The sequence below is a fragment of the Eschscholzia californica genome, unplaced genomic scaffold, assembly GCF_041429995.1.
Source record: "Eschscholzia californica isolate CP2 unplaced genomic scaffold, dmEscCali1.0.p SCAF_2, whole genome shotgun sequence".
Lineage (NCBI taxonomy): Eukaryota > Viridiplantae > Streptophyta > Magnoliopsida > Ranunculales > Papaveraceae > Eschscholzia > Eschscholzia californica.
This window is the reverse complement of record NW_028238309.1, coordinates 27,650,935-27,671,808: the sequence shown is the minus strand read 5'-3', so window position 1 is coordinate 27,671,808 and position 20,874 is coordinate 27,650,935. Positions and strand designations below refer to the sequence as shown.

Here is a 20,874-nt window from a genome sequence, read left to right as displayed (position 1 = left end):
CATATTTAGTAATAAATTGAGTTTTCTATGTTAGGTCGTACACCATTGTACTATTTTACAATGGAACAAGGTATAAAATCTAAAAAAGCGTCCCGAATCAAACATAACACAACTCCAAATTGAGGCTCGGATAATATTTTAAAATGTATTGCGTCTCCAAAACTCAGATTTTGGATAAAAAATGGTCGGTATACTTTTGTGGTTCACTTTATTTAGTCCTAATTTATGTGGAAATTATTGTTCAGACAGTAAATTGTTCAAGGGAAATTCTAAAAAGCAAAATGCAGAGTTTTTGTTGATGAAAACGAATTTATAACACATAATTCATGTGACTATTTCCTTTAAGGCGTGTAAGAAAGAAAAGAATACTGAGGGAATTAGAAAATGAGATAAAGCTGCCTACACTACTTGACTAGACATGGGAATACTAAAACCCCAATAGAAGTTATAAAAGTACACCCATAAACCCTAATGCTTCTCAACAAAAAAAATAAAAATAAATAAACCCTAATGCTTCTTCAGGACTAGGCATGTATGTCCTCCATATTTTCAATAAAATGAAAATAAGTGTATGTTTGTCCCTTCGGTTTCTCTTTTAACTAGGCATCGCACGATTTCTCTTACTTTCTGGAGTCTTTCCAAGAAAAAAATCGTGACTACTTGAGGTTGGCACTGCACTTTGTTTTCGTTAAAAGATAGTACTACATAGCTTAATTGGTAAGGCGTTGTTGAAGACGTCTGGACTTCAAGCCCCCTTGTGTACCCAAAAACACTTATTTTTTCTTTTTAGTGATAACATCATGAATACCTAAGAACTTGATTATTATATGGTATTTTATGTTTTTTTTTGTTAAGTTGTATCTTATGTTGATAGGTGCACCAAAAGCATGTACAAATTTGCTTGGCCAAGTTGATGGAGGCTGCTCTGCTTAAAAGGTCATAACGTCAGAGTTTAAGACACCGCTAAGGCAATACAATTTGTTACCACAATATGATTCTACACCCTGTCTGTGGAGCAAAACCCCTCATGTAGAAGCGCAAAAGCTTTAGAAATGGTTATGCCAACTATGCTCCCCCAGACAGATTTAAAACAGCCAAGGTAATATACCAACCATGACTTAACAATTCCACATAATTGATTCTCTCGAAAATTTCCTTTGAAAAATATAATCGAAAGAAATACATTCACATCGTCTATTTTTCATAAGAATCAACACCATTGGAATTTACAAGTAGCATTAACATGACTTTCTTGAATCTTATATTTCACGTGTAAATGTTCCAGGGAAGAAGTTAGAAGTCGGCAATAAAAACTAGATTCAAACAACACAAACCTAGGTTTAAAAAAGATAATTCCTAATATAAGAACTGCAAAAGGAAGAAAAGGGAAAGGAAGCGTTCAGACCTTAGCGATTTGGTAGTTCCTTGAGCAGCCCACAAAGTGTTAACTTGAAACAACGAGAGGAGCCAAGTTCAGAAATGGAACAAACTAACTAACCCAGTTTATCTCCTGCGGGTCTTTTACATCCACAACTTCCTATATAACTAGACAAAGGTTGGCTGCAATATAAGCTATTCCAACACAGTTCCGATCGATACAATTGTTATTATCTTTGATGATCAGACAAATATACAAAAGGCAAAAGAAACATTTTAGGAAGACAATAAGAAAACAAAAGCAATTAAACCCCAGGAGACTATGGGATCTAGCTACCCTTGTTTGTATCTGCATGAGAGCTAGAAATCGCTGGTCGGAAGACCTCGATACACGAGGATGCATTGACCACAATGAGAGGGAGTCCTCTGATTTGCACCTTGACCAAGTAGTCCAAATATTACAACGAAGCTTCTGTCTTCATTTTATGTGGTTGGGTGCAAGAAATTCAGACCAGACTGTCGCCTTATGTGCTCAGGTATTAGCCTGTTGATGAGCTCGGGAGATGCCCCAGATAACTGAATCAGTAGAAAGCAAGAGAATGGGTGATGGTTAGAAGTCAGTATATAAAACTATTAAGTAGTGTTTTTTTTTAATGATATCTGATTCATCTGAAGGGTCTGAAATCCTGACTGGTAATGATTTCAGAATGTTTGTTTCCTTGGCTGACTCGTGTGTCTAACTCGTCTGAATGGCTGATTTTGGGTCCACTCAAGTCCGTCATGAAGTTAGTATGAAATAAGAGTCTATTTTCTGAAATAACTTGAAATTACCATAATCTAGACAAACGAGTTAAATAAAGATGATTTAAATTCTGTCAATTCTGATCCGGACTAGTTAGCTTCAATTATATTGGGTCGTATCTACGGGCCAAACATGTCCTTCGAGTAATAGTAAAGAAAATAGGAAAAGTTGCAAAGTTCAGAGGTCATACTTCTTGTTTAAAATTGAAGAGTGTAGGCAAAGGGCGACCATTTGGTAAACGAGCATTGGGTTCACGGAGTTCATCAAAGAAAGGATGAGAACATGCTTCAAGCTACAATTACAAATTGGAGGTCAGAGAGAAAATGAAATAATCAACAAATGAACTCATCCCAAAGAAACAAAGTTTCCTATTGGAAGATTCTACTTTATTTTGTATCGCTTTCAAAGAATTTGAAGACGAAATTAGTAGGGGAAGCATTAATGTGAAAAAAAAGTTATTGAAAAATGTTGAAAGACATCAGATTAAAAAGGACAGGAAAGGCCCACCGCTGTGCATCGAAGACTCGGTGAATATTGAAGAAGTCGTGAAGCAAGATCGATGGCTTCTGGGGGCATTCGCTTGTGGAAAACCTGCGTAAAGATACTTAAGTGATAAATACAACCATCGAAAGAGAGATGGAAATCTTCACTTGTTCGCCATGGCAATAAAAAAAATACAACATCAATTATGAATTGCATGAAATCTTTAAGTTGAAGGGGTAGTCCTAGTAAGTAACTTATCAGGAAGTCAATTAGTACAAATTAAATGTGTTCTCTCAATGACCAACTTATATGTGCCATTTACTAGTACTGCTAAACCGAAAGGGACGAAGGACAATAAAAGGATGTAAAATGTGAAACTAAAGGTCTAGTTTTGTTGGCAATTATAGTTTAAAATATTGTGCTGGTTAAGTTCAGGAAAAGGAAATGATTCTCTTAACTTAACAGAACAATAAAAGTATGAGAACATTATGTAGACATTAGAGAAATGTAAAGGCATGGTAATTCACCTTGTGCCAAGGATGTGCTTTAATCTGCGGAAACCTAAATTCTGTGTAATTTGGATTCATACAGCGAATTTCCTCGCGAGTTGGAGTACCAAGGACCTGAAAGAGCACATGTTGAAAGGTCATTTTTGTAATTCCAAATTTTCCTTGCAGCAAAATCAAATTGAAAATGCTGTGTACCTTAATGATCTCAACAAGCTGATCAACAGCACTTTCTCCAGGAAACAAGGGCTATGAATTTGGAATGAAAAAAGTACATCAGAATTACTTCAAGACTGAAAAACTTCCGATTAATATAATGATGTACAATGTCAAGTGCTGACCTGGCCTAAGAGAAGCTCGGCTAGCACACAACCAGCCGACCAAATATCAATAGATGTTGTATATTCTGTTGCACCAAATATGAGTTCTGGAGCACGGTAGTAACGAGAGCAAATATACGATATGTTTGCCTCACTTCTTACCTGATAGTGAATAAATTATCAGTTAAAAAGAAAATTAACTAAAAGTTACTAAATAACAAGGAAGTAAACAAGTCCCTTATAGAAACATAATACTTCTCAGATCAGAATGAAAAATTATAACACAAACTACACTACATTACACTATTGCAGACGTATTCCAAACAATTGAATTGTTTCAATTGCAATTCTACTTGAATAGTAATTTCACATGTGTGCCATGAGTATAACAAATGATGATAAACCTAGGACTCTTCTTTAATTGTTTCCACGTCTGACCCCGGTTAGCTGGTGGAAGGAACTTATTGAGCACGGGTAGTTGAGTAGTTACATTGACCACTTGTGAAATAGCAAATAAGTCCAAAGTTCACCAGCACCAGAACAAATCATATGCATGAACCAACCAAAATTGCATCCGCTACCCTCAGGATCTTTCTTCAAGCATGTGACTTGAGAGAGGAGGGACCAAAACAACATGGCCATCACTGAAAGGAGGGGGGTGGGGTGGAAGGGGAGCAGGAGAAGATATGAACATACCAGCACTTTTGCACTTCCAAAATCACAAAGCTTCAATTGGTGGGTAAGAGGATCAACCTATAAAAAATCCACAACAGAATAAGAAACCACTATATCTCATTGCCTAAATTGAAACTACTGTCGAAACACATACCAGAAGATTTTGCGGCTTCAAATCCCTGTGGGAAACTCCATGGACCGTGTGAATATAAGCTAAACCCCTAAAAATCTGGAACACAGATTTAAACTTAACTAGACTAAAAGAAAAAAAAGAACACAGTGAAATCGCTTTGTTCGAGGGAAGCATACGTACTTGGTATGTGTAAAGTTTCACATAAATGAGAGGCATCCTCTGGTTCACATTGCTGTAGTGCTCCAAAACCCGGTACAAAGTTTCCGGGACATATTCCATTACCAAATTAAGAAAAAGCTCATTTCTACTAGTGGTGGAAAAGAAACAGTGCTTCAAAGATATCACATTTGGATGATCCATCGAACGCATTAACTGTAGCTCACGATTTTTGTACCGTCTATCTTGCAAAACCTTCTTTATAGCCACAGTCTCTCCAGTTTCCAAGCATTTTGCCTGAGTTAAGAGGAAATGAGAGGCAATATACAATAAGCTGGTGCAGAACTTGCAGCACTGTCTAATACTAGACAACTACTAGATTTGTACCTGAAAGACAATCCCGAAGGACCCAGTCCCCACAACACGCTCGGCCATGTAACTAATGGTCTGCAGAAAGAAGGAAACCATTAATTTTTCTTTCCAAACCAATAGACGAATACATTTAATTTTGAAAAGAGAACTTCCTAAGTTCCGTTCAACATTGGTGCGAAGTTCATTATACTCTACCCAATCTATCACACTTCACATAATTCAAAGGTAACTACTATCACAAAACTGTGAAAAGTCTTCAAAAGATGAGGCCATCAATAAGGAGAGTAGAATGCTACAATTTATTAATGATCCGGGAAATCTGAAACATATTTGAAATAAATAATTGAGTGAGAATCGAAGCACAAATTCCTAGGATTTGATTCTAACCTGCTTGGGTTCACCATTTTTTCCCCCAATCGTGGTGGAAATGATGTGACCAGTAACTTGATCATTTCCCTCAACAACGGCAGCTGATATATCCTGCAAAAAATAGGTCAGCAAAAGAATTTAAGCGATCACCATTAACCATAAGAGAAAAAAAATAGGTTGTATGAAAAGGAAATGCTAGAAGACAACCCAAAAGGAACATTATTAAACCAAAAGTAGTAGTGAAAAATGGCATCACCAACCATGAGATTTGAACATCAGTACGGACCAGTTTCCTTAGTAGATATTTATAGAACTAGAGTAAAATGAACCAAGAGCTAGATTCCTACGGTATACATGAAGAAGCAAAATTAAAGGAAAATTGCCCTCAAGAAAGCATCAAATGCCTGAAAACTTACAGATCAATTGGAGCAACTAAGAAGAAAGAATCAAACACCCATCAACCTCATAAACTTAAACCAGACAACATTGAAATGCAAGACATAAGAAAGGCAAACAAAAAAAAAATAGGAAACTTCAAAAGAAGGCGAGTGGAAAGACAAAAGAGAAGTGACCCTTACAAGAAACCGATGAACCTAAACTGAAGTAACATCATAAACCTAAGAAAACCCTAAAATGGCAAAATATCAGAGAATCATCTACACCAAGTAAATTCTCAGATAAAGTTCAATTTCGGCAAAGAAAGAACAGCAGAATATCACAGATTTGCTGATCTATACGAAATAGGAAATCAATAGTTTAGAAGCCATGAAAGAAGTAAATCTCAAAGTGAAACAGTTAAAAAGACACATCAAGCTCAGTCTTGAACTATTAGCTGTGTAAAGATCTACGAAGACAACTTATCAAGAGTGAGTTGCAGAGAAGAAAACTGTAATGAAAAAGAACTTCAAACAACTAAAACACCAAAAGAAACACCATCTCAAAGAAGAATCACTTTTGAGATCAAGAACTAGAAACAATCCTTGCTTATAAACAAGTCTAGTTCAGAGATCTCGATTTCATTACTCTTCATCATAATGAAGAGTAATGAACTTAGATCAAGGATAAACAAAGATGATCAGTGAGCTTAAAATGCCTAAAGAGAACATAAATCAGTGAGAATAAAGTAAATACAACAATAACAAAGAATCAAACGCATAGTTTGGATCCTGCAAATCTAGTCGGAAAACATGACGGAAATGCTTTGAAGAGTACCTTTTCGTCTCCCATTTCCGTCCGACGAGGTGCAGCAGCAGAAGCAGAATTCTTTACTCCCTCATTTTCTGGTGGATGAGGAGGCCCCAGAGGCAACGAAGCCATGTGGTTACAGCTATTCAATACCACTTTCTCTCTCTACTTTCTCTCTATATATTTTCCTTCTTCCACTCTTATACTTTCTTTCTTTCTCTCTCTCTTCTCTTTTTTCCTTAAAAAAATATAAGAAATAGATAAGAATTTGGTCTCGTTATTAGTTATTACCACAGTCCACAACAGATATCTGCTGTTATTAAGCTAATTACAGGCGTTCGCATTAGTATTCCATACGATTACTTCCATCTTGACCCCATATGTAACCAATCAGTCATATTTTAGAGCCTAGATTACCTACCATGTTGATCCGTCGCCTCATCTCTAATGCAACACTCAAACTCTAAAACTTAAAATGATACGTAAGATTTTGTAGATTTTTTTAAACCATGTTCAATGCGAATCTCAACGTGAATCTCTAAAACAACGATGTAGTAATATGTAATTTAGAAATTCTTAACGGGACATTCTAAATTTAAAGTGTCCTTTTGAGGATCTCTAAGAGCATCTCCAATGAGATACTATAACAAAAACTCTTAAGTCTAGTTGTCAAGTGTCAAATGAAGATTCTTTTTCTTAGAGCATCTCTAAGAGCATCTCCAATGGGACACTCTAATAAACACTCTAAAAATCTAGTTGTCAAGTGGCAAATAAAGATTCTCTTTCCTATTGTCAATATAGAGACACTCTATATTTGTTTGGTCTCCAATGGAAATCTCTAAAATCTCTTACTTAATACACATGTCCCTCTTCAATCCAATAGATAAAAAGTAGTTGAAAAACAAAGTTTTCTATTGGTTAGAATTATAAAGTAACACTTAGAGAGTCTCAAGTAGACACTCTCATTTTAGAGTTTACTCTCTAGACACTCTATAATAAATGTGTCCACCTCATATTAGAGTGTCTAACAAAGTGTTCCATTGGAGATGATTTTTTATCAAAAAGTCATATGTGGCACTCTAAGTGTTAGAGATTGAGTGTCCCATTGGAGATGCTCTAATGGGAAACTCAATCTCTAACACTTAGGCCATGTTTGGCGGATGGGAATGGAATGTGATTCCCGGGAATCACATTCCCGTAACACGATTCCCGGGAATCAGATTATTCAGTTTGATGTTTGGTTTGGCCAGGAATAGGAATTCGATTCCTGATAGATTCCTAACTTGGTGTTTGGTTCGTGTAGGAATCGGAATATAATTTTTTGTAAAATTCCTATTATATCCTTAAACTACATAAATAAAACGTCAATTTTATTATGTACTTTAATCAGTATTATTTATTCAAAATTGCAGATATGAAATAGTAACATGACACACCAATTAAATAGTATCTAAAATGCCAACAACCTTTGGTTGGAGTCGTAAAAGGTATAATCTTCCACTTCAGAGGTCAAAGGTTCGAGGGACGCTGACCATTTAAAAAAAAATTATTTAAAATAAATAAAGGTCATGGCTAAATTTTTTTCTTTTTAAACATTATGAAATCGATTGTAATGAAAAAAGAAAAAGAGAAGAGAGAAAAAACTAGAGAGGGAGAAAAAGTTACATTTGAGCGAGAGAAAGTATTGCTATGGTGGTGGCTAACCATAGGTTTTTAATTTTTTTAGTTGTGATATTGTGTGGAGGACGATTTTAATAATAGTCATTCTAATATTTTATTAAGGATAATTTGGTCTATAAATATTAAAACAAAGCATTCCCGGGAATGGGAATCACAAACCCACCCCCCTCCCTAGGTTTGCTATTACCCCATTTTGAGGGAATTCTATTCCCCCGGGAATAGGATTCCCACTGCATTCCCGCGAGCCAAACAATATCAGGATTGTGATTCCCAGGAATCACATTCCATTCCCACGCGATTCCCGCGCGCCAAACATGGCCTTAGAGTGCCACATATGACTTTTTGGAGTTTTTGTTAAAAAACCATATCCATTGGAATACTTTGTTAGACACTCTATTATGAGGTTGACACATTTATTATAGAGTGTCTAGAGAGAGAAACTCTAAACTAGAGTGTCTCTTTGAGACTCTCTAAGTGTCACTTCAATATTTAAACCAGTATAAACCTTTTCTTTTCAATTATTTTTTTCATATTCAATTTAAAAGTGACATGTGTATTAAGTAAGATATTTTAGAAATCTTCATTGGAGACCAAACAAATTTAGAATATATTGACACTAGGAAAGAGAATATTTATTTGATACTTGACAACTAGGCTTTTAGAGTGTTTATTAGAGTGTCCCATTGGAGATTCTTCAAGTGTCAATTTAGAGACACTCTAAATTTCTTTGGTCTCCATTGGAGATCTCTGAAATTTCTCTACTTAATACACATGCCACTCTTAAATTGAATATGAAAAAAGTAGTTGAAAAGAAAATGTTTCTATTAGTTTAAATTTAAAGTAACACTTGGAGAGTCTCAAAAAGACACTCTAGTTTTAAAGTTTCTCTCTCTAGAAACTCTATAATAAATGTGTCCACTTCATAATAGAGTGTCTAACAAAGTGTCCCATTGGAGATGGTTTTTTAACAAAAACTCCAAATAATCATATGTGACATTATAAGTGTTAGAGATTGAGTGTACCATTGGAGATGCTCTAAGTGCAACAAAAGTAAATCAATTAATTTTATGGTCAAAATGTAAGTTTTAGAGTTTTTCTCAAATGTTGCATTAGAGAAGATTTTCCAATAGAGTGTCTCTAAATGGACATATAGGAAAGAAACAATTTATAGATTTACTTTTCACACTTGTGAATCTTGCATTTGAGGTGCTTTGAGCCTCTCCGCTGCAAGACTCCAATTGAAAATTGTTAAGTGACATTTAAGATTTTTTAAGTTTTTGACAAAATAACTCACTCCAAAGCAAAACTCAGTTTTTAAGTTTTAAGACGATGTGGCGGCATTTAATTCTAAGATGTCTCAAGAAAAATTAAATATTTAAGATTTCTCTTGACGATCTCAGTTGTCCACTCAATATTAAAAGCAAAATTACACATCAAAGAATAGATATCTAATTAATTTTTAAATTTTTGCGATGTTTCATTTTAAATATCTTTTGAATTGATGATCCCAATAGTAACATCTATGAAACGAATCTCAATTAAGATTGACACAAAAAATTTTTTGAGTATTTTCTAGTTTTAAATTGGAGATGCTCTTAGCCAATCATGTTGTCAAGGGTAGTCAATTTAGTTTGTGTCTTTTCTTCTAGTCTTAGAAAGAAACCCATTAAGGCCCCAAAATGAGGGGTTTCCATCACATTCTAGAAGCCTCTAAATTTTTGGAAACCTCTTGAATTTTCAATTTTAATAAAGGTCCCTAAATGAAGGGCCCTCGTTCCAAATTCAATTTATTTTGTACATGTGTGACATATGCGTGTGGGATTCAATTTCATTTTCCAAATATGGATTATTGGTTTCTAAGTTTAAAATTTGACCAAATTTCCAAGAAGAATAATTTGAAAAGATAAAAAGTAAATAAATAAATTGAGCTTACACAAGATTTGGTCAAGAACTTAAGAAAAAATAAGTGGGGTGGATTTGTTTTTTTTAAGGGAATCCACCCCAAACTAGCCGTTAGCTGGGAGGGGTTGGGAGCCCAAAGGGAGGGGCCCAGTCAGTGGCGGGCCTAGAAAATTTTAGTTATGGCGGCACACTTTAATTATAACAAACGGTGAAAAAGAAAATATCATGATCGACGATTGCTTGTCAAATTACATTACCAACCTCTGTCAAATTTACATAAATTTTTGTGTTATAAGTAACTTGTTCAAAATTTATGTGGTGTTCAAATTAGTAACCCTAATATGTTATAGCGACATTCTCAAGGAATTGCATGTAACTTACTTGTGAAGCATTTCAACAATAATGTCAATATGGATAATTTTTTTTTGTTGAAAGCACTCAATATAGATAATTAGTCATATTATTTAAATTACATAGAAAAAATTATTTAAAAAAAATAAGATGATTTTTTTTTGCCTAAAATAGAATCCTCGTCATTTATGTTAGCTAAAGAAGATAAGGAGAGATAAGAGACAAGAGAAGATTGATTCCGAAAAATCATCGTCATAAAAGATACATTAAGAAATAACTCACAAGATGGAATGTTGATTAAAAAATTATAAGCAAAAAACTGAAGGGCAAAAAAGTTTAAGAGAATTACTTAAAAAGAAAAATAAAAGAAAATTGGCTGGTGGGAGGATTCGAATTTTTGTCCAATAAGACTAGCATAGTAGTATCCCATCTTTTTAACCAAGAAGCCAATCGCTATTTTGCGTCAAATACATGTGTTTAACTACATTTGACAATAATATGTTATCAGGAACACTTTAACTTTCAACGCACTAAAATAGTTTTAACTCTGAGACCTTGGGGGCACGTGCCCCCACACCCCCTATGTAGGGCAAGCCCAAGGGCTCCCCTAATGGAGCTACAGGGTTGGGTCTGGACTCCCAAATTTTTCAATTTAGAATCCAGTCCCAGTCCTATTGAGTTTGCTCTTACCATTCAATTTAGTTGGACTTTCTCCTTTCTCTACTATTTCATGGAAGTTCTCAATAAAGCATTAGAAGAATACCTTATTTAAATCGACACCTTAAGTTTGGGTAAAAGATGAACCCCTTTCCTCTATCTAGAAAGGGAACGAGTTATCTTTTTCAAGAAATAGAAAGGAGATGACTTATGGCGGATTTTTATTAATAAAGGTCCTCAATTAAAATAGGAGAAGGAAGAAGACAGAAGTAAGAAGATAGAGAGGAAAAAAAAAATAGAGGACGAAATTAAGAAAATAAATGCATAATTAAAGTCAACTTTATTGTAGCAAAACTATTAGCTAGGTCGTTAAACGGGCTAAAATGATTTGTTGGACAATTGGGGCCAAAATAGTTGTTTGGTAAAACTTTAGAGCCAAACATGAAGATATGTTTTCTTAGTGAACTATTTTAGGAAGTGCGCATATCATAAATTCATATTTTTGTTTACCGACCAAAAGTAGTTACCTGATTTGACTCAAAAGCTCCTTTAGTGCAGTGGTTAGGCACTTCCTCTCAAACCCATGAGGTCTTGGCATCAAGTCTTGGTGGAAGCAGTTTATCATCAAGATTTACCCCATGTAATTAAAGAAATAAATAAAGTAGATATAGGAATAGATGGCCTTTCATGCCCTTTATGATGGCCCTAAGAATCTTTATATGGCCTTTAGGGCCACATATGTATTAATAGGGCGGTTATAGTGCTCATCCAAATTCATTATGAATAGCATATTACATTCATGATGTATTAATGCCATCCATAAGTAATTACTCTCATGCCATGTTTGGCGTGCGGGAATCGTGTGAGAATCTGGGAATCACAATCCTGGCTACTGTTTGGCTCGTGGGAATGCAGGGTGAATCCTATTCCTCTAGGAATTGAATTCTCCCCAAATGGAATAATACCAAATCAATGGAGATTTAATATTTATGGACAAAATAATCCTTAATAAATATTAGAATGATTAATATTAAAATCGTCATTCACATAAAATTTTAACTAAAAAACTTAAAAAATCTAAGGTTTTAGTCACCACCATAGCAACACCCCCCCCCCCTCGAAACTCTTTCTCTATCCTAGTTTTTTCCTTCTCTCTCGTTTTTTCATTCAAAATTGATTTCATAACGTTTAAAAAAAATTAGTCAAAACTTTTATTTATTTTAAATAAATCTTTAAGTACAACTTGAATTGGTGTATCACGTTACTATTTCATATCTACAAATTTGAATAGATAATACTAAATAAAATATATACAAAAAAGTTAGACCTATAATTTGTAGCTTGAGTAAAAGGATATAACACTCCATTAATAAGTGGTATTCAGTTTCCACTCATTTGCACATAAAGGGCAATATGTAACTATCTGAGGAACAAATCTTACTGTATTGTTTTTATTAAGTAGCCCTTGATGTATGACTTTCCACATAAATGTTCTCATCTTAGGGGGTAAAATGTCTTTTTCCAAAATGCCTTCCAATTGAATGCTGGGAGGATGTGCGGTGTCTAGTTGCTTTCTAACAAACTTGTATAAAAAAAATTTGGCACTGAATTTACCCGGTTTAGTTGGAGTCCGTATTAGGTATCATGAGCATCCGTTTGATGTACATATAGTTGCAAGATTTTCGAAGTTGTGTCTGGATCTAATAACCGGAAATTTGTTCCATATCCCAAATTTGGATTCTGGAATAAATAAATCGTCAACTACAGTAAAATTTTCCCGCCATCCCTCATGGCTTCAGAAGTATATGTGTTGGAAGATATGGAATCCAAAGATCCTCGAACAAGGATATAGAATTACCATTATCGATCAACTAAATGTACGATTTTCGAAATATATTTGTCGTAGATAATATGCCTTACTAAGTAGAAGAATGACGGATCCTCGGTGAATAGTCCAATAGTATGAATTTCAGAATCACTTTGCATGCAAAATGGAGGCCCATATGGAATTCGAACTGGTAAGGAATCTCCATATAATTTAGTCAGTAGACATATATTCGTATAATGTAAATTCCAAGAACCCAGGCCACCTTCACCTTTTGGGCGCCAAATAATATCCCAACCAATGAAGTATAGTTTTTGGGTATCTGAGTCATGACCCCACTAGAAATTTCTTTATATTCTTTCAAGTAGTCGAATAATTCCCTTAGGTAAAATTGAAGTGCTCATGAAATAGATAGGCATAGCCGATAAGATGGGCTAGATGATAACTCCTCGTCCGACCTGTGAAACAAACTGTTGTTTCCTGCTTGGTAGTTTCCCAGAGAATATGTTGCCAAGAAATCATAAGAGACAATATCTCAGGCTGGTTTCATCAACAAGTTACCCAAGTATTTATCATTATCCTCCATTAAGGAGACACCCGTAGAAGATATTGTAAACAAGAAATAAATGTTTGATTTCTGTAGTTGCTTTTTTGTCCAGAGTATGAGTAAACTTAAAAGATCTGTATAATATTTTGAACATTCTCTTGCTTACTTTGGTCGAAGATGAAAATGTCATTCGAAATAATAAATGTTTGACCACCGAAGCCCTGTTGTTGAGTCGAATGCCTTCACATGATCTGTCTGAAATTGCTTGTAAGAAATTAAGTGAAAGCCACTGAGATGTTAATATTAAAAGTTATGGAGATAGAGGACATCCTTGTCTAATTCCTCGATTACCTGTGAATACTCGCAGTGGTTTGCCGTTCAGAAGGATTTGGTAGGATACCGAAGTTACACTTTCCATAATGAGATTAACCATATGAGAAGGAATACCCAATTGTTAAATTTTAAAAATTCCCAACTAGCTCTGTCATAAGCTTTCGCCATGTCTACTTTAAGGGAAAATCTTTGCTTACAATTGGTTTTCATCAAATGATTTGCTACTTTGTTGTTGTCTGTAATCATTCGGTTGAGAAAAAAAGTGGTCTGACATCCGTGAAGGATATAGTCCTTCGGTCTGAAGGAGATGTCTTTCTGAAGGAGTGTCCTTCGATCAAGGTGGAAATGCGTACAATTTGTCAGTTAGGATGATGATGACTTTATCTAGAAGATCATCTAGTCCGGTCCCATTAGGGATCGTAACGCTTAGCTAGAAGCCGCTTACGATCGTCGGATCACTTCGGTAATCCGCGGCTAACATAGACCGGATCCTACAACGGGTTACACCAAAGAGTGGTAGCTTGATCGGAGAGAGTTGACTCGTGGGAGTTTGCCTATAGATGGATATGATCTAGTCTGATAGTGCTTAAAAGATAGAAAAAAATCAGACTCGAAAGAGAAGTCAGCAAAGGCGAAAAAGCACACTTTAAGGGATTCCCCTGGCTGGCCATATAAGATAAGTGGGTCGGCCAAATCGAGCCCATAAGGGGCTGTTATGGCCGGCCACACTAAAGGGGAACCCTAATTAGGGTTTTTATCTAATTAGGGAATCCTAGAGGAATTAAACTCCTTTTGTGCTTATCTTTTCTGAGGGACTTTTTAGGATTCCTTATTTGAGTAGGACTCTACTAAGGTAATGCCTATATAAGGACCAATTCTAAGTTCAGAAGAGGTGTGGATTTTTCTCAAGAGAAAACTTCATCTCTTTCACAATATACAACTAATGGAGAGAGGGGGTTTTCGAGAAAAAACTCCCAATTTATCTATGGAGTCAAAAGAAGAATAGTTCTTCTTATCACCCTTCAATGGAGTTCTAGCGGAGAACAAAGAAGGGAGATCAAGTTATTTACTCGGGTGTCTCAAGTAGAGGAGCGACAATTGGAGCTCTCATCTTCTTTAGGATAAAGTTATTGGAATCTAGTTCGTGGGAAGCGAATCCAGGTATTCTTCTTTTAGTTTCTAGTTCATTATTAGTTCACGCATATGATCCTGGATAATTAGTGTTAAACATATGATGTTTGAGATTCCGCTTACAACACTAGTTAGATGATTATATGTATTAGATACGTACAAAACCCTACAAAGGCATCATAAGCCATTTGCATGTAACTAGTTTTGACTAGAACGAATTAGATTCATACTTGATTTATTAGGTAAATTAGTTTTAATATAGATCGGGACAAGTTCTTGAATAGTTTGAATAAGATTCGTACATGTTCTTGATTAGTTTGAATAGAGATTCGAACACATTTTGTTAGTTTAAATTAGATTTATATGTAATCAAAATGTTGTGCCTAATCGGGGTTAATGTGAACAATACGAGTAATCCAAGACAAGCAATAGGAATAGTAAAGAACAATGAAGAACAAAACATAGAGATTTACGTGGTTCGGTTGGTGAGACCTACTCCATGGCGACAACGGCGCGATGATTTTCACTATGATAAGCAAACAAGTTTACACAAGAGATTCGTGAGATTGTGTCTTACTGATATCTCCTTAGGGTTTAGTTTATATAGCCACTAAACCCTAACCCCACCGCCTCACCGACTCTCTCTCTACAACCAACATTATACACGAATAAACACTAATCACCGCCATAAGCCTAGCTTCGCATTCCAGCTCTGTCTCGGAGTCCAGCTTTGCCTCAGAGCACTGCTTCGCATACCAGCTTTGTCTCAGTAATCAGCTTCGCTAATGGGTCCAAGCTTCGGTAGGTTGTACCGGGTTCGATATCAATCCATATTCGAGTCACTTCTAACAATTCTCCACCTTGACTTGAATATGCTCCTCTTGACTTAGATCTGCCACCATCATAGCTCAGCGCCTCTAAGCCATCGTCGCTCCAGCCCTGGTAGGGCTAACATCTGGAAATCCCAATCAAGTCTAAGCAATGCTTAAACTTGAAAGTTGTAACTGCCTTGGTCAGCATATCCGCTGGATTCTCTGCCGTAGAAAACTTCTTCATCGTGATCTTCCCTTGTTCAATCACGTCCTTGATAAAGTGATACCTGACGTCAATGTGTTTAGTTCTCCTGTGATACATTTGATTTTTGGTCAAATGAATAGCACTCTGGTTGTCGCAGTAGACCTCAGTCACCTCCTGCTTCAGGCCCAAATCCTGAACTAAACCACTCAGCCATATTGCCTCCTTCACCGCCTCTGTTGCTGCCATGTACTCAGCTTCCGTTGTAGACAGTGATGGGTGGTATACCCTTATACTAGTGTTTATAGCGGATAACAACATCTAATGTCTAACACTAGTATCCCCAAGATCATCATGCAAAACTAGTAATTAACTAATACGAAGATAGTAGATTACCTTTATTGCTATTTCCTTCGAGCTAGTTGAATAGATTAAAGAAGACCAAGAGCTTCAAACGTAGCTCCTCTACTTGGGACACCGAAAGGTGTATTTAATCTCCCTCCTTGAAAGCTCGCTAGCACTCCAATGGTGGTTTGATAATAAGAAGACCTTCTTGCTTGATTAGAAGATAGCTTAGGAATTAGCTCACTTACTCCTCTCTACTTGATGTGGTAGAGTAAGAAAGCCTAGAGAGAAATTCCACACCTTATTCTCTGCCCTAAGAGTGTTTATATATAACCCTAATGAGAATACACCTCCTCAAAGGTTTCCTAAAACACCCTTTAGAATAAGATTTAGGGAAATAGTCGAAAATAACAATTAATGATATTTTCTCAATTCCCCAAGGAGGAGGTGTCCAAACACTACGAAATTTTGCGTGCATACTACTGGGTATGTCAGCAACTCACCCTCCAAAAATCAGCCCAATCCGAGTCCCGGAAATACCCAAACCGGCCTAGGCCCAAAACCCTTATTTCAGGCCTTTTTGCTATCTTTTGCCCAATTTCTATTTTGGCCTGTGAGTAAGGGTGGGAATCGGGCGGGTATGGGCACCCACGGGTATTGATAAGTCGGGCTCGGGCGGGTCGGGTACATTTCCTCCATGACCATTCAGGTGTCGGGCGGACTCGGGCGGGCTTTTTATAAATTTTCACTGCCCAAAGCCCGCCCTAGCCCACGAAAAGAGTCGGGCCAGTCGGGTTCCGGGCACCTCGGGCAGAGGGCAACACTTCAATTTTTTTATAAAAATAGAAAAAAGTAAAATTTGATCTAGAGTTTCTTGTTCTCCAAAACAAATCTGCTCCAAATATGAAATATGTAGAACATAGAACTTGAAGTTCCTATCTGCAGACTTATATCATAAAAAACGAATTATGTATTGATATCTCCTTACCCAACTACCATCACAACATGATATTCAAACATAAAAAACAGTTAGAGAAGATGGGGAATGAGTACCTCAACAAAAATGTTTACATCCTAAAATATTAAGAACAGAACATATCTATTTCTTGCAAAATTTCTTTATTCAACTTCATCTTTTTATTACATATATTTGCCTATGTTTGATGTCCATCATACCACAATCATATAAGAAAAAGAATAAGAAGAAGAAAGATAGAAGTCAGATCTGATCTCGTAGCGTCTGCTACTCATCTATTCTGAACTTTTCCTATTCTTGGCTCTTCCACATACTTTCTCTCTCTACAATCTCTCTCACTCTCACACTAGAAATTTGTGGATGAAGAAGATAATGAGGAGTGGACTTTAGGTTTATGAAAAAACAACCACTAGTGTATAACCCCTGACCTAACATCAACGGATCAGGAAAGATGATCCCTTATTGATCTAAGGGTTGTAATAGCCTCCAGGTTTCTAACCATTACTCTCCCCAACTACGATCACACTAATAGGCGGGTAGGTGTCGGGTTTGTAATCGGGCCAATAGGGGTACGGGCATGGGCGGACCCTCGGGTAGCCTTTAACACCCGAGCCCGCCCATCATAATCAAGCGGGCTGGGCGGGTGTTACCCATCAGCGGGCTCGGGCGTCCACGACCTTTATCGGACTCGGGTGAACGTTTCGGATATAGGACTTTCGGGCTTCATTGCCACCCCTACTTGTGAGATATGTTTATGGGACATTCACAATGTTATATCACACTCCCACTAGTCATATCATCCGATTAAATACCCATTCTTATGTGTAACCCGATGTAGGATCCGATCAAAGTTAGCCGCGAATTACTTCGTAATTCGACGATCGTAGTTGGTTTCTATCTAAACACTACGACCCCTAAATCAATCGGACTTGATGATCTTCTTCATCAATTGTCCTAGCCGACATATTGCTCGCATTGCCATCTTGGTCGAAGGACATCTCCTTCAACTCCTTCAGACTCCCACTTGGACTTTGAACAAGTGCAATGCCTCGATTCCCATGTCAATTTAGTATCCCATCTGATACGTCACGTCATTCAGACTTTCTTGATCTCCGAGTACAACTGTAAAAGACAAACGATTAATTCTTAATCCGTTTGAGCGCGGCCACGCATTTTCAGTTGTCACTCATCAAGTGGCCTTGAGACACTTTTGACCTAATGTGATTAGAATGACACAATCCATTCTTGTGCTCCTATTGAACTTCGTGTCTATCTTGCCCTTCCCAGTATCTGTCTTTATAACCTCCTTTTACGGCGCGGTGTTTGACCGAACCAAAGTCGGACATTCCTTACATAAGATGAGTGCAGCACTAAAGTTTTGAGGAATCTCTCCAATCTTGTCTTTTGAGAAGTATTTGATGTTCATCAAGAGTGATGTACTTCTCATTAGAGGGTTATCTAGTGTATAAATCTTTTACACACCCACGTAGTCGAATCGAATACACTATTCCTATAGCCCATGAAACTGTGATTCAAGATTTTTCTTCATTCTTCAGGAATCAAACTTCTTTGATTGCCTCTTTGAATCGAAGATTCTAACTCTTGCGTGCTTTTAATCCGTCGATTGATTTCTGAAGCATGCCTATGGACATAACTTGATTGGAAGAATCTTATTCTTCTTGTCTAGTTTCGGGAAACATGAATGTTTCCATCCCTTTCAGTTTTCTACTTTGGAAAACCAAATTAGGTCTTCCGTTGACTTAAATTATCAAGCTTCATGTCTTGACGAGATATGGATTCCATGATGATTTTGGCTAGAAGCCAAAATCTAGAGTCTGTTTCCGTTTCTACGCAGGTCTTTTATCTCTTCAGAAATAACCTTTATTTTCTGAGTCTTTGAGATTTTACTTTTGACCTTTTAGGGCTTTTGAACAACAATTTGGAATTTTCTCAACTACTTTGAGATATTCCTTTAGAGAAACTTTCACTTGCTTTGAGAGTTCTCCTGCGAATGACATTCGCTTTTGTGCGGTGGGTTTATAAGATCATATCTTTAACCTTTCCTTTTCCGAGGAGCCGCAGTTTGCTGCTCTTGGTCGAATTTAATCGTCTTGTACAAGTTTCATGATTGTTCTTCCCGACTCTTCATGATTTTTCTCATGATCGAATTAAATCGACTTGTACTTTTCTCCTACTTATTCTTGTAATAATTAGTACTTTTCTTCCAGACTACTAGGTGTGCTAATTACTAGAAGAATACTATCATGAGCAACAAACACTTTGTTCTCTTGATTGGTTGTGGAAGAAGCCCAAATTTCTTTCAAAAAAAAATTGCGTCAGATATTAGCTAGTTTTGTAACGCTCGTAAAACACTTTTACACAACATTTAACTTTTAGACGGATTTTTGGTAAATTTGTGGAAACAATCGTTTCTAGAATATATCCCAAAGTATTCGAAGGCCTGGCTTTAACCCATCTTTGATCGAATCATGCATAGCAATGTTCGATTACTCCCACTGAAACCACCATCCTTCGGATGTGTTCCATGGAGCAGAGTTAGAAACTGTTTCTTAACTCCTTTGATGGTTATCAAGTGTTTGACTCAAGTTTTCACCACTCCAATCTAATCGGATGGCGTAATCTTTCTTGTCAAAGTGATTCATTGCTTCGGTGTGTACTTTGTTTGAGCCTTTCAAACGTTCTGAAGTTGTCAGAATACATATTGAAGTAGCTCTCGTTAGCTTCTGCAAGTAGACTTATAGGTCTGCATAATACTGTATGAGTCCTAATAGGTTACCAGTCTTATGCCTTTTTGAAAGGGTGACTTCGTCAATTAGTCCTTAAGACCAAATCGACAATGCTGAAGTTGATGAGTTTGAATCTCTTGATTTTAGCCATTATCGATGTTAACCTTCAGTTAATTTATCACTGGTTTAAAACATCAGATGTTTCTAGAAGAACAAAATGTTCTAAGCTAGATCAGTGTCTAAGAGAAGACTTCGATCCCTTTCAGCATCCTTAGCATTACTATTTCTGCTCCCTCTTGGATCTTTACTTCTTTTAATCAAGTATGTGATTTCCTTAAGCTTTACCGAGCCGCACATCCGGTTTAAAATACCTGATGAAGGAATTTTATGATATTTGTTTTTAACTTTGTTAACAAGGATACGGAACCAGAATTCATAATTCTATTCCTTTTGTCCTCCAGGTACTAAAGGTAGTTTCTTTTTAAATGGTCTAGCCATTGTTTCGAAACATTCACAGTAATGAGGAATACTCTTGATCATGTACTCGACAACTGCTTTTCTTTGATCAAATGTTTGTCTCACTTGACTGATCCTTTGCCCTTTTGAATCTCAAGAGCTCTTTCTTAGATTCTTTGTACCAAATCTCAAGAACCTTTATTAGAGTGGATATTCCCGTATGTTCTGCTCAGTTTGTTCGTAACAACCTGAGTGACTCATCTGAGGTCTTTATCTATCTTTGTTCAATCGAAATTGAATTGGGTGATAGATGTTGTCTTCCCTTAGGATGACTTTCAGATTACCTTGGAGGTCTCGTACCTTTCCATTTATGACTTCTGTAGGAATTTCTTCCTCAGTTTGTCTCAATGGTTATGCTAGCATCCACTCTTCCAAAGAGAATGTTATACGATTGCTTGCAAATGACTTTGACCTTCTCTTGTATGAGTCAACATTGAGATTGGGTAATCTAGTGACCTTCCTTTTGACTATG

The 20,874-nt window shown here is 36.5% G+C and overlaps 1 protein-coding gene across 1 annotated transcript; it reads right to left on the bottom strand.

The window, feature by feature from the left end:
- Positions 1-1,135: 1,135 nt before the first annotated feature.
- On the bottom strand, positions 1,136-6,786 carry LOC147557210 (shaggy-related protein kinase eta). Its single transcript, XM_086658192.1, has 12 exons — positions 6,406-6,786; positions 5,212-5,304; positions 4,840-4,899; positions 4,477-4,749; positions 4,318-4,392; positions 4,185-4,241; positions 3,510-3,650; positions 3,367-3,417; positions 3,190-3,285; positions 2,687-2,770; positions 2,370-2,471; positions 1,136-1,953 (listed from the first exon to the last, which is right to left on the bottom strand). The coding sequence occupies exons 1-12, from the start codon at positions 6,508-6,510 to the stop codon at positions 1,861-1,863; spliced, it is 1,230 nt and encodes a 409-aa protein (XP_086514318.1). The 5' UTR covers positions 6,511-6,786; the 3' UTR covers positions 1,136-1,860.
- Between the last annotated feature and the right edge of the window lie 14,088 nt (positions 6,787-20,874).

What these genes read in the sequence shown, in the direction of transcription:
- LOC147557210 (XM_086658192.1), bottom strand. Translation starts at nt 6,510, where the DNA reads ATGGCTTCGTTGCCTCTGGGGCCTCCTCATCCACCAGAAAATGAGGGA. An exon ending in TGAAACTTTACACATACCAA is followed by an intron (nt 4,393 to 4,476) that starts GTACGTATGCTT and finishes TCTGTGTTCCAG; the next exon opens with ATTTTTAGGGGTTTAGCTTA. An exon ending in TGAAGCCGCAAAATCTTCTG is followed by an intron (nt 4,242 to 4,317) that starts GTATGTGTTTCG and finishes GATTTTTTATAG; the next exon opens with GTTGATCCTCTTACCCACCA.